Consider the following 11580-nt stretch of genomic DNA (forward strand, 5'->3'; position numbering starts at 1 on the left):
GAGGCCATGATTGGTAAAGGCCAATGGTTACCAGGACGCCGGGGTTAAATCCCTACTCTTTTCGGGAAATGACCTGGGATTTTTAATGACCACAGAGAGTCAGGACCTCGGTTTTACGTCTCATCCGAAGGACGGCGCCGGTCCCCATCACTATACTGGGGCATTAGGACCCACATGGACTTCAGGGTGAGCGCCCCCTGTTGGCCTCACTAACACCTCTTCCAGCAGCAACCTTAGTTTTCCCCAGGAGGTCTCCCATCCAGGTACTGACCAGGCTCACACCTGCTTAGCTTCATAGGCTGCAAAGGAACAAGTCATAGGTTTATTCCATGCTGAAAAGAGAAGAAAGAAAACACGTGGAGCCTTCTTCAGTTGTGAGCTTAATATGTAGATGTTATGTTTGCATACTTCTGGTTGAGATCCTTTTTCAAATTACCAAATTCTGAAAGGGGGTGACTAGGAAAGAAATGTAAAGTCCAGGTGCAAAACAGGGGCAGGAGGCAGTACTGCTGTATAAATATACTGCAGGACAGGGCAGACTCTTCACCAGGGCAACTGGCATTTACCTCAAGTCACCACGTTCCTCGAATTTTTACAAACTACCGTTCCCATGATGCCTTGAAATATTTCTTGTTATGTCATTGGTTTCCCAGATTTTATCCCCACCCACACATCTTGTGTCCGATTGGTTGAGGGTGTTGTCAATATTAATCCTGGAGGGCGGAACCTGAGAAAAATGGCTTCTGTGACTGTAGGCGAGCTGCAAGATATGGAAGGTGAGCGTAAACTGTCAAAGAATTGTATAATATCGGCATTAAAACAAATCAGTCCTGTTCTAAACCGCTGTTTAATAAAGTGAATCTAATTCGTTCTGGGGAGAAAAGAAGCACCAGTGCAAATACCGACTCAGAGTTATCTGCTTTTCGCTATTGTCATTCAATTGCAGCCAGCTGTCTCGTTTTTTAATGTTTGTTTTGAAAATCTCAACCGTGTTTCAGAGCTGTACGTTACACTGTTCGACTTTTAAAGCATCAGCACCTCAGCGATCTTTGGCTACCCAGGCTAACTATTACAGCTCCACGTTGAATATTAAAGATCATTTCGGGAATCTCTGTTGTTGAGGAAAGATGCTTTACTGTCCATTTTTTTAACTACAGAATATGCATTTTTTAATTATTTGTGCTGCGTCACATCCAACATGGAAACAGTAAGCCCGCACCAGTATCGCACACTTATTGACGTGAACGCAACTCTGCCTTGAGCACAGCTGTGCAGGAGCACCTTCTCGACACGCCTGTATGGTACCAGTCGTGAGGACGACGAGGGAGACCAGAGTTGTGCTGTGCTCTTATCCAGGACGTGTGGAGTCTCATTTTTAACGACAGCAACTCTGAAACGCACGCCGACGAAGTTATAGCTCTGTCACGGCGGTGGCGGAAAAAAAAAATCCCGTCTCTCCGGAAAACTGTGTAACTCTAGATGCTACAGCATCCGCCGGTGTTTCTGTTGCCGACTATGATTACCACACCCCATCGTCAATGTGGTGAGAATAGAAGAGCAGAGTGTGTGAAAGACAGATGAATGCCTATATACAGGGTCTTCTCTTCTCCGTTTGTGTTACAGATACGCGGGTTGTGTTGCTCAGGGTGTGTACACAGTTTGTGTCGTAGTACTGTTCTACAGTGGTTTCCTTCAGTGAGTCACGGCTGTAAGTCTTGTGTGTATAGCTGAGTATGGGTGTACACTCTTACTATTTATGTTATGTGGGCATACTGCTGTACTGTTGCGCCTGGTGCTGTTTCGGTATTGCAGTATTCATTGTCGGGGGGGTGCGGGTGTATGCTGGCTGCTGCTGCTCTCTGACCCGCTGTGTTCAGTTGACAGGCGGGGAGAGTCGGAGGAGTCGGGGGATGACGAGGGGAAGAAGAAGGGCCTCAACGGAGAATCAGAGCCCCAGCAGCCTGCTCTGCCCGGTGAGCTGTCAAACTCTCGCTCGCACAGATGCACCCTGCAAGCAGCTCGTCCGTCCCAGGAGCGTGGCTGCCGGACTGGAGCAGCGCCGTGTCTTGTTGATGCCGCCTTAAGCCTCAACACTCAGCACTCGCCATTCTCCAGAGGCAGAGGGGACATCGGGTGACGGGCGGCTAACCTATCCCAGCAGCGCTGTGCCGATTGCGCTCTGCTGTGTATCCAGGTCATCGTTTGGCAATAAGAGGGCTTGAGGCTGGGCCGTTATTATCCTGGGGGCCCTGACTCTGAGTGTGCCCCCTTACCGATTCGGCCTTTTGAAACAACCAGAAAACCTGCTTGGAGGGGTTTGTCGTCTTCAGAATTTTCTCTCAGTTTTCACCTTTTTGTCTTTCTCCACCCGCAGAGAAGGAGGAGTCCCCCGTTGACATGGACACAATAACCCTTGACCCTGAGGAGGAGGTCAGTGAGTGGTAATGTGGGGAGGGGTTCTGTGTTGTTCCCACACTTTTGCAGTAGTGCTGGTTGCATTCACTATAGGCTTGTGCAGTGCCCCATAATATATGACACACTAGCATCCCTGAAGCCTATTAGGTTAGCCATGGGCGTCCAGCAGGGCCTGACAGAGACACTTACTCCGCAGGGTGTTTTGCTGTTTGAGTGACTGCCGGCCAACAGGATGCACAGAGGAGCAGTTCTTGTCAGGGCAAATGCAAAGTGTACTGTGCTCTGTTTCTTGAGATAAAAAAGTTTCCATTCCAGCGAGTGCCAAGGATACCATTAGGAGAATTGTGCCTAAAAGGGTTTGCCGTATCTCAGAATTATTTAAAGTTGTTTGGTAATAGTGATAAAAAAAATACTGAAGATTAGAAACATTACCATGCTTTCCATAATAGAAAAAACATTTGTTGTCTATAAGTAACACTGTTAGCTGATGGTAATATTCTAAACATAAAAGTGATTTCCTGATGTTGAAGTGGTCCTGAGAGAGCTATGCAATAGGATTGTACTTCAAATAGCTATTCGTGATTTAGACAGCCTGCAAGTAGCACATCTGTGCCTTTTAGTGGTGTAAGCATGAATCGGAGTGTGCAGTACTTCATCAGTGTAGTGTATTCGAAACTTTATCATGTTTGTGCACTTTGGCCTTGGTCCTCGTTGGCTAGATATTAATATGGACTGTAAAACAGCCAGCATATAAAAATTAAAGTTGCACAAGGTCCTGTGTGTGAGGTTTGTGGGCGTGCCAATGTTACTCTTCCTTCTGTTTTTATTTCCTCAGTTCTTTTCCGTCACATTCGTTGGTAAGGTGTCGATGGCCCAGAGCACCATGACATGTAGTTTCTTCATCAACGTTCTTTTGTAATGGTCTTTAGAATTTGTGAAATTTGAGAAGATTGCTCACTCCCACCAGTGTTGTTGCCGGTTTTACATTGTGTTTTTGTCCTTTTGGGATTCTTTAAAATAAATCGCTAAAAGTGGAAGTTCACCAGCATGAAAGATGGTTTTTTAAGTGCTAGCAGTCACAGTCTTCAGTGGGACTAGTAAACTTTAAAAATGGAAGGAATCCCACCAGACAGTTCTATTTCACTGTACACCCCTTTCCAATTAGTTTTGAATTGAAATCTGTTTTCTCTCCCTGTTAAACCGATGATCTTTCAAATGGTTTTACAGATGTGAGATATTTTTTAAAGTGAGAGAGAGTTTATTTGCCATATGTACATGTACTTACTTCTGCTGTTCTTTCATGCACAGTACAGTAGACAACACTTTCACATAAGTGCACAGTACATTACATAACTGTAATGAATAAATAATGGCAGTCACAGCCGGCCATCATGCACAACTTAGCAGAACAACATACAACGGGTAGTACAGAGCAAGAAACACTCAGAACACACAGAATTTATATCAGCGAAACAGCATTTTTCTTTTCCAACTCTGATAAAGTAATTGGGACAATAACAGTGAAACTATTGATTGACTTGTATTTTCATAGAACTTAGTCATTGTTATATTTATAGAAGTGTTGATATTAATACTTTGTTTTCTTATAGAAATACACAGATCATAATAGAGACTTGCTTTCTAGTAAATCAATGCATGTTTCAAAGCCAGATTCAAAGTTACGTAGAGCAAACATAGAGTTAAGTGCCTTACAAGATCTGTGCTTCTGTCATCAATACCCCAACCCCCCAGTTACAGTTTTCATTTGTGCTCTTCAGTGTTTTTAGGTAGCGAGGTACTACGTTCATTAGTTAAGTCAGAATGGATTGGGATTTGTTATTTACATGTAGGGGTGGGTTTTTAGCACAACTGCAAGTTGAAGTGACCAGCAGGACACACTGTTTTTCCATTCTTCACTTTTTCCTCTGTCTCCCCCTTGTCTTCCTCCCTCTCTTTCTTGTTCTTTCCCAATAGGATGTTGATTTGGTTCACTGTCGGATTGGGAAGATCGAGGGCTTGGAGATCCTAAAGAAAGCCAAGGTCAGTCTAATAACCACAGTCTCAGTAGACAGGAGTGTCTTTCTCAGTTCTTTAGAGACATTGCAAATGTTTAATTACAATCAAAACATCCATTAAAGCTTCAGCTCTCGGCTTTAGCACTGCAACGACTTCTGAAACATCTACAGCTACCTGGAATAGCTCACACTTAAGTCTAATTTTTATTGCTGTCTTGAGCGGACAGCGTTCTCTGAGCTCTCATTCGGTGCATTCAGTTCTCAGGATATTAGTTTCCTGTCCAAATTCTGAGGATGTGGTAGTTGTCAATTTTTTTTTTACCTTGTACAATTTATACAAACTTGACTGGAAATTTAATGGGTCTGTGCATCAACCTAAGAGGGAGGCGTTGTGGTGTTGTGCCCTTGAGCAAGACACAGCTCACATTACACTACTAGTGCGCCCTGTTCTATATAAGTAGATGTGCAGGTCAGCGTTGGCAGTGACCTATCTAATAACATAAAGGAAAGGAAAAAACTGACTGGCATAAATATACAAATTAATGTGTTGGAGCTTTGCAAGGACAGTTTGCCTGACGTATGGCATGTATTACGCAGGGTGTGAAATATTGGCAGCCTGGTGGCAGCCTCTCCCCATGCTTCTTGCACGAATTTGTTTGAAATTGAAAAACGAGTGTCTTGTTTTCCCGTATTGTGTGTGCGCTCTCACCTGCTGTCCCACCAGACCATCAGCCTGCGGCAAAACCTCATCAAGCAGATTGAGAACCTGGAGTCTCTGAGTGGACTCAGGGAGCTGGACCTGTACGACAACCAGATTTACAAGCTGGAGAACCTGCAGGCTCTCACAGAAATGGAGTAAGCATCCCTGTGATGTCCTTGTGAATGGGTGTAAGCGCCACACGGGAGTCACAACGCAGTGCTGTCTTGCTTTGGGCGGACAGTCATTTAGTTATGTAAGGCAGAGGCAAAGAGTCTTTCTCCCATTTGGATTCTTGGGGGGCAAAGCCAGTGTAATCTTAGAGCCTGGATTGCTGAGATTTGTTTTTGTGGTTAAAGTTGGTATCATTGTATAGCAATGCATTAAATTATTAGTGGGTTTTTTTTTTTGCTGGGATGAGTAAGATTGAGAGAGCATAAAGAGCAAGTAATACTAAATAAGAGCAAAAAGATTTGGACCTAACCTGGAGAAAAGGTTAATTCAAAAGAGACATTTGAATGTACATAGTAAAGACACAGGCATGTGCACGTTGAGGGTTTCTGCAACAATCCATCTTTCATACTCTCCCTTTCCGAATGAATTATGTGCACAGACAGAGTCAATGCTATCATAAAAACAAAGTATTAGCTTAATTATCCAATTGTTTAATTGTTCCCAGTCACTTCTTAGGCAGCACCCAGGCTGTAATTTGATGCTGTAGACAGAGGTGGAGGCTGTTTTAGTCACCTTGGAAGAAGAAACAAGGTGCTGGGTAGAAACAGGATGTTGAGCAGCTGGGCTCTGAGCTTCCTTGGTGAGGGCAGTCGCCTAAAATCACATTCCTGGTGCTACTTTGGTCAAATCTTGCTCTTGTGAAAAAACAGTTCACTCCTGTGGAAACTCGGTTGAGCTCAGCATATATAAGCTTGAGAGCATCACCTGAGCCCCAGGGCTCACATCTGTGCTTGTACCCAGTTTCTCTTTCATGTGCACAATAAACCCTCCACCTTATTCCTTCTCCCCTTGAAGAAGAAACCCGAGATCTAAATCAAAGTGTCTGAACGAGCGTCTTTTTGTGGATTCTTCGTTCTCGGTTATCACCTTTGTGTCCGTCTTGAGTTTTATCTTTTTTCCTCCCTGTCATTAGGGTCCTGGATGTGTCCTTCAATGTCCTGAGGAAAATCGAGGGCTTGGAGCGCCTGACCCGCCTGCGCAAACTCTTCCTGCTGCACAACAAGATCAGTCGCATTGATAATGTGGGCCATCTAAGCAACCTAGAGATGCTGGAGCTGGGCTCCAACCGAATCCGGGTGAGCGGCACTAAGCACTACCTAGTGCAGAGAGCCCAAATGTATATACCAATTTACTCTTTATCCTCTTCACTATTTCAGGCTCTACCATATAAATGTTTTTTTTTTTCTGATTTAGCAGTGATTTAGACTCGGACTGACCATGTATTATCTTCTGCAGGTCATTGAGAATCTGGATGCTCTCTCCCAGCTAGACAGCCTGTTCCTGGGCACCAACAAGATCACCAGACTGCAGAATCTGGACGGCCTCCACAACCTCACTGTCCTCAGCATTCAGGTGGGGCCTTGCCTGTGCTATTGCTACCTGCAAATGATACAACATGGAACACTGCCACTGTAAAACACAGTACACTATAGTAAAATGGTGAAATACGTGAGTGTGACGCAGTGCAGTACTCCTGCACTACAATGAAAGGTAACACTTCAGCAGAACATGCAGACAGTGCAGTACCATACAGGCTAGCACTACAATGCAGAATATGTACAGAAGGGGAATGAAGTCTGACTCAGTACAGTTTGTATCCGCAAAATCTGATACATTGCAGAATAAAACATTGCGGCAGAATACGGAGTGACAGTGTAGCACAGGCGACCTCGTGTCACTGCAGTACTTCCAGGAAGCGGAACGGTACCCGAGAGTGAAAAGGTGTGTGTGCTGTCTGCTGACGGTTGTCCTGGTGCTGTGTACCCAATCAGAGTAACCGGATTACCAAGATGGAGGGCCTGCAGAGCCTCGTGAACCTGCGGGAGCTGTACCTCAGCCACAACGGCATCGAGGTGATCGAGGGGCTGGAGAACAATGTGAGTGACCACGGCAGACACCTTATTACTGTACCCCAGCCGGGAGTCTCCAGAGAGTCGCGTCCAGCATCTACAGTACTGCAAGTGTCAGAGCCTTCTTATTCTTTGCTGCCCTATATGCAGCAAGTGAAGAACAGCAGCTGCCTTAACTTCATGGCCTAGTCTACAGCAATGTTAAAATGCTTTAGTCCTCATAGCTATTTTTTCTGTGTTTCTCAGCTTTTGGAATAATTTTCCTGTCGTATGGGTGGTGTGTTGACTTAGCTTTCTGTAAACCATAGTTTGAAAGCAGACACCGTGTTTCCTGGAGCTTCTAGTATTCTGTCCGCTTTGAGATCTGGAGAGCAGTGCACTGTGGGTTCGCCATGGTATATCGTCGTCTCTCCCGCACTGAAACCTCTGCTCTTGTTTTCTCCGTTAGAAAAAGCTGACCACTCTGGATGTCGCGGCCAACAGGATAAAGAAGATTGAGAACATCAGCCACCTAACAGAGCTGCAGGAGTTTTGGGTGAGTGGTCATGCTGATGTCAGTGTCCCAGCAGGATCTACTTGTTGGGCACGTTTGTTCGGTCTGATGGAATACCCACAATCCTGGTCCTAGAGACCCATACACCTGCTGGTTTTCTCACCATCCAAGCTTAATCACTTAATTGATGCCTTCATTGAACAAACAAGTTGCTTGATTGGAATAGTGGGAAGATATATTCTACTCCAGAGTTTGGAATTTTATGTTGCTTCTGAACTTCGATAGCTAAAAGGAAACCTCCAAGACATTTAAGAGCTGAGAACAGAAACAATTAAAATGAATATTATTAAATCAGTTCAGTTCACGTTGTGTAGCTGTGAGCATCAGCTGGGAGGAACAAATCCCAGCAGGTATGTGGGCCTCTGGGATCAGGATTGGGTACAAGTGAACTTGTCCAGTCTGTATGTCATGTGCATAAACTAAGGTATTCCAGTTATAGGGGAAAGAGAGGTTAACATACATGTTCCTCTATTCCACTCCTCTGCCTGTGATGTAGTTGCTGAACAAGTACTATGGAGGTCAATTAATCCTATTGATAGCCAGTAATAAAAGAAGCAAACATCTGTTTGACAAGATATTGCATTTTGCATCAGTATTGTCTTAATTATGGAATACAAATTCTGGCCAAATCTATCCTCTGATGGAAGCAAGAGAGGATTAACAGGATGTAGATTCTCTGTGCCGTATCGGTGCCTTAAAGGGACACAGGTGTTTTTTACAGCTCCTGGGTGAACTAGCCACAAAGCCGTCATGTTCCTGCGGGTTAAATTTCCGGAAGGTTAATATAGTTCACAGCAGCATTACTGATTTGTAGATTGATCTAGTCCACAAGATTTGGCCAATCAGTACTGAGATGGGAGACCTCCAAGAACACCAGCTAGCTCCCGTAAGTGGACCAGTAGCTGGCTAGTCTTCTGCCTAGAATTTCAGTGGAAATTATGGTGACTGCTGTGCTCATTGTGCTGTCGGAGTGGCTGATTTTCAGGGGAGATGTTAAACCAAGATCCTCCTTGCAAGATGGCAGGATGTGATCCATGGACCAATTATCTACTAACTACCAAAGGCACTAGATGGACTAGATGGGCCAAATGGCCTCCTCTCGTTTGTAGCCTTTCTTCGGTTCTTGTCCATATTACTTGCTCATTGGAAATCCTTTGGCACTGACCGTTAGAGTAGGGGTGTCTGTTAACCCAGGAGCCCTGCCTTAATGTGGCTATTGTCCTGCAAGTCTACTCTGGTCTGGCGTCCTCTAGGACAGGGGCTTTCAACCAGTGTGGCGCGCCTCCGAGGGGTTCACGAGCACCTGTCAAGGGGGGCCCCAGATTACGAGACATTTAGGCGCAAACACGGAAGTACAATGAAAAAGAACAAAACAACTGCAGCAAACATGTTGTTTCAGTCGTTAATAGCAATTCATTATTCATCCACTAGAGGGGGGTGTTGCAATCTGTCTCATGTCCCTGGCTAAGCAGGCTGCCTGCCGTCTGTTCTCGCTGGCGAAGGCTACAGCAGAATTGCGACTTCGCATTATACCACAATTACAAACTTAAAAATGGACCGGTGTCTTACTGCTAAAAATAACAACAGTGGTGAACGAGAAGCTGTTAAAGCAAATGAATGAAAGGTGCTGAAATGCATGTATGTATACATAATATCAATTATGTTGTGTGAGTGTGACGAGTGGAGAAGAGCAACCAAAGCAGCTGACCCCAGGACAGTCTGGGACTAAGGCTGTGAAAAAGAAGAAGAAGAGTGAGGGTGATGAGGGTGTTCGCATTGTTTTCTCAATGGGTTTTGGCTTGGGGGGGGCGCAAGTTCAAATTTAGACAAACGAGGGGGCGCATGGAAAAAAGGTTGAAAACCCCTGCTATAAGATACATAACAATCCTAACAATTCGGGAAGTGTTTTCCACCTCTCCAACTGATCTGCTGGTGTAGAGTGCTTCACCCAGGTGGGGGCTCCTACAATGTCTAAGGTGCTTTGGGTTTTTGGGGGGGTGATTACAGATGTAATCACTATACAAAGGCAAGCAGTAATGATCCTCAGGAATTTCTGGAAGTGCTTGCATGCTGTTGGGTGTATGTCTGTCTGGCAATACCTGAGCCAGGGTGAGGATTGTTGCGTCTTCCCCGAGTTCCTCATGGGGGTTGTGGGTGGTGTGTCCTCTTTCGCTGCGCCCCCTGACCCTTCCTCTTGTCTGTGACGATGGCAGATGAACGACAACCAGATCGAGAACTGGGGGGACCTGGACGAGCTGAAGAACGCCCGGGGGCTGGAGACGGTGTACCTGGAGCGCAACCCGCTACAGAAGGATCCCCAGTACCGCCGCAAGATCATGCTGGCCCTGCCCAGCGTGCGGCAGATAGACGCCACGTTCATCCGCTTCTGACGCCCACCCCTGCCATCCTGACCCCCCCGTACCTCTCGCCCCACGACCCCCACAACCCCCCGACCTCCTACCCTCCACTGTCAGACACAGGCCACTGAGAGCCCGTGCAGACTCCCTCCTGAGAAATACTAACCGCAGACATATCCAGACTTCCTTTTTCAGCTGCTGCAGGTTTTACAAACTGCAAGCTTTTACATGAATGCCAGTCAGGTCTGGGGTGGGGTGGGGGGCTCACAGTGGCTACCTTAATTTTATTTGCACAGACTGACACATGTCACTAAAACGTTCAGTTCGTATTTGTGTTTTTCCTATTTCTCCCGTACAAGAGCCTGCCGATGGTTCACACACTGGAAAGCAGCAGGAGGGTCTTTATCTCCACGCTAGAGACTCTCACTCTTGAGCTTTCTGCTCCTGCACGGTCTTTCAGTGTTTGTTCCATCACAGCTTTCAGAGAGGTAGTACAGTGTGTGACTTGATTACCTGCCCTAAAAAAATGAACCCTTGTTTCCTGGGGTTTCACCAGATTGATCTACCTTCAAGTTGACTTTCACCATACAAAAGACAGGTGTCCTCCTGATCCACAGGTGAGGATGTCAGGTGCACAGCTGGTGCCTGGCTCTTCTTTGTTACAGTAAACAGCAGCAGGAGAGACGCTGTGCTGTTACTGTCTGTGGGACGCTGAACCCAGAGATGCTCTAGCTGTCAAGCAAGGAGCTGAAACCCCGTTTTCCAGGAGATGGGATTTCAATTTGTCTCTCGCGCTTGTTGGCATCCCGGGACAGTTTACACAGCTGCTCAGCAGTGAAGCGGTGGCACATGGATATGTAATAATAGGTATCTGAAAGGAGGGAGAAAAAACGGGCACAAAAAAGCTTTTCAGTCTTTAAGATTTTTAGTTTTTTCAGAATAAACAAATATTCTTCAGCTTGTTCAGTTTTTCTGATGGCTGTGAGCTCACACACAGGCATGACACTGCACTTACCCCAGTGTGCGTACACATATCTGCGTTCACAAAAGCATACATACCCTGTTGGCAGGGGTCCCAAGAGCTTCCTGTGCGGAGCCCAGATTTAATGCCTGTGCACACACGGTGCTGGTGTGTCTGTTTTAGGTTGTACAGTCACTGCCAGAGGAGCTACAGGGTCACACGGTTTTCATTTCAGCAGACCTTAGGCTGTCAAGATTAACATGATCTTTACCCGCTTCATGAATTAACTTCCATATCCTCAAAGGCTGATGTTCTCCAGCACCTAGCTGGAGATCCCTGGATGACTGCTTCCCTGCCCTTACAGTGCCTTGCGAAAGTATTCGGCCCCCTTGAACTTTTCAACCTTTTGCCACATTTCAGGCTTCAAACATAAAGATATACATTTTTTATTTTATGTGAAGAATCACCAACAAGTGGGACACAATTGTGAAGGGGAAC

The 11580-nt window shown here is 45.7% G+C and overlaps 1 protein-coding gene across 2 annotated transcripts; it reads left to right on the forward strand.

Moving 5' to 3' along the window:
- The first annotated feature begins 665 nt into the window (after positions 1-665).
- On the forward strand, positions 666-11078 carry ppp1r7 (protein phosphatase 1, regulatory (inhibitor) subunit 7). 2 transcript variants are annotated; one of them, XM_006637949.3, is made up of 10 exons: positions 666-776; positions 1878-1973; positions 2375-2430; positions 4390-4455; positions 5155-5285; positions 6275-6437; positions 6598-6714; positions 7134-7238; positions 7660-7746; positions 9978-11078. In XM_006637949.3, the coding sequence occupies exons 1-10, from the start codon at positions 737-739 to the stop codon at positions 10152-10154; spliced, it is 1038 nt and encodes a 345-aa protein (XP_006638012.2). In that variant the 5' UTR covers positions 666-736; the 3' UTR covers positions 10155-11078. The 2 variants fall into 2 exon arrangements, with proteins under 2 accessions (XP_006638012.2, XP_069053909.1); XM_069197808.1 differs by lacking the exon at positions 666-776 and adding an exon at positions 862-1543.
- The last annotated feature ends 502 nt before the right edge of the window (positions 11079-11580 follow it).

Source organism: Lepisosteus oculatus, chromosome 13, assembly GCF_040954835.1.
Source record: "Lepisosteus oculatus isolate fLepOcu1 chromosome 13, fLepOcu1.hap2, whole genome shotgun sequence".
NCBI classification, from domain to species: Eukaryota; Metazoa; Chordata; class Actinopteri; order Semionotiformes; family Lepisosteidae; genus Lepisosteus; species Lepisosteus oculatus.

Excerpts from the sequence above, each read along its gene's own strand:
- ppp1r7 (XM_069197808.1), top strand. The coding sequence starts at position 1,480 with ATGCTACAGCATCCGCCGGTGTTTCTGTTGCCGACTATGATTACCACA. Across the intron at positions 2,431-4,389 it reads CCCTTGACCCTGAGGAGGAG|GATGTTGATTTGGTTCACTG; the intron begins GTCAGTGAGTGG and ends CTTTCCCAATAG. Across the intron at positions 6,715-7,133 it reads TCACTGTCCTCAGCATTCAG|AGTAACCGGATTACCAAGAT; the intron begins GTGGGGCCTTGC and ends GTACCCAATCAG.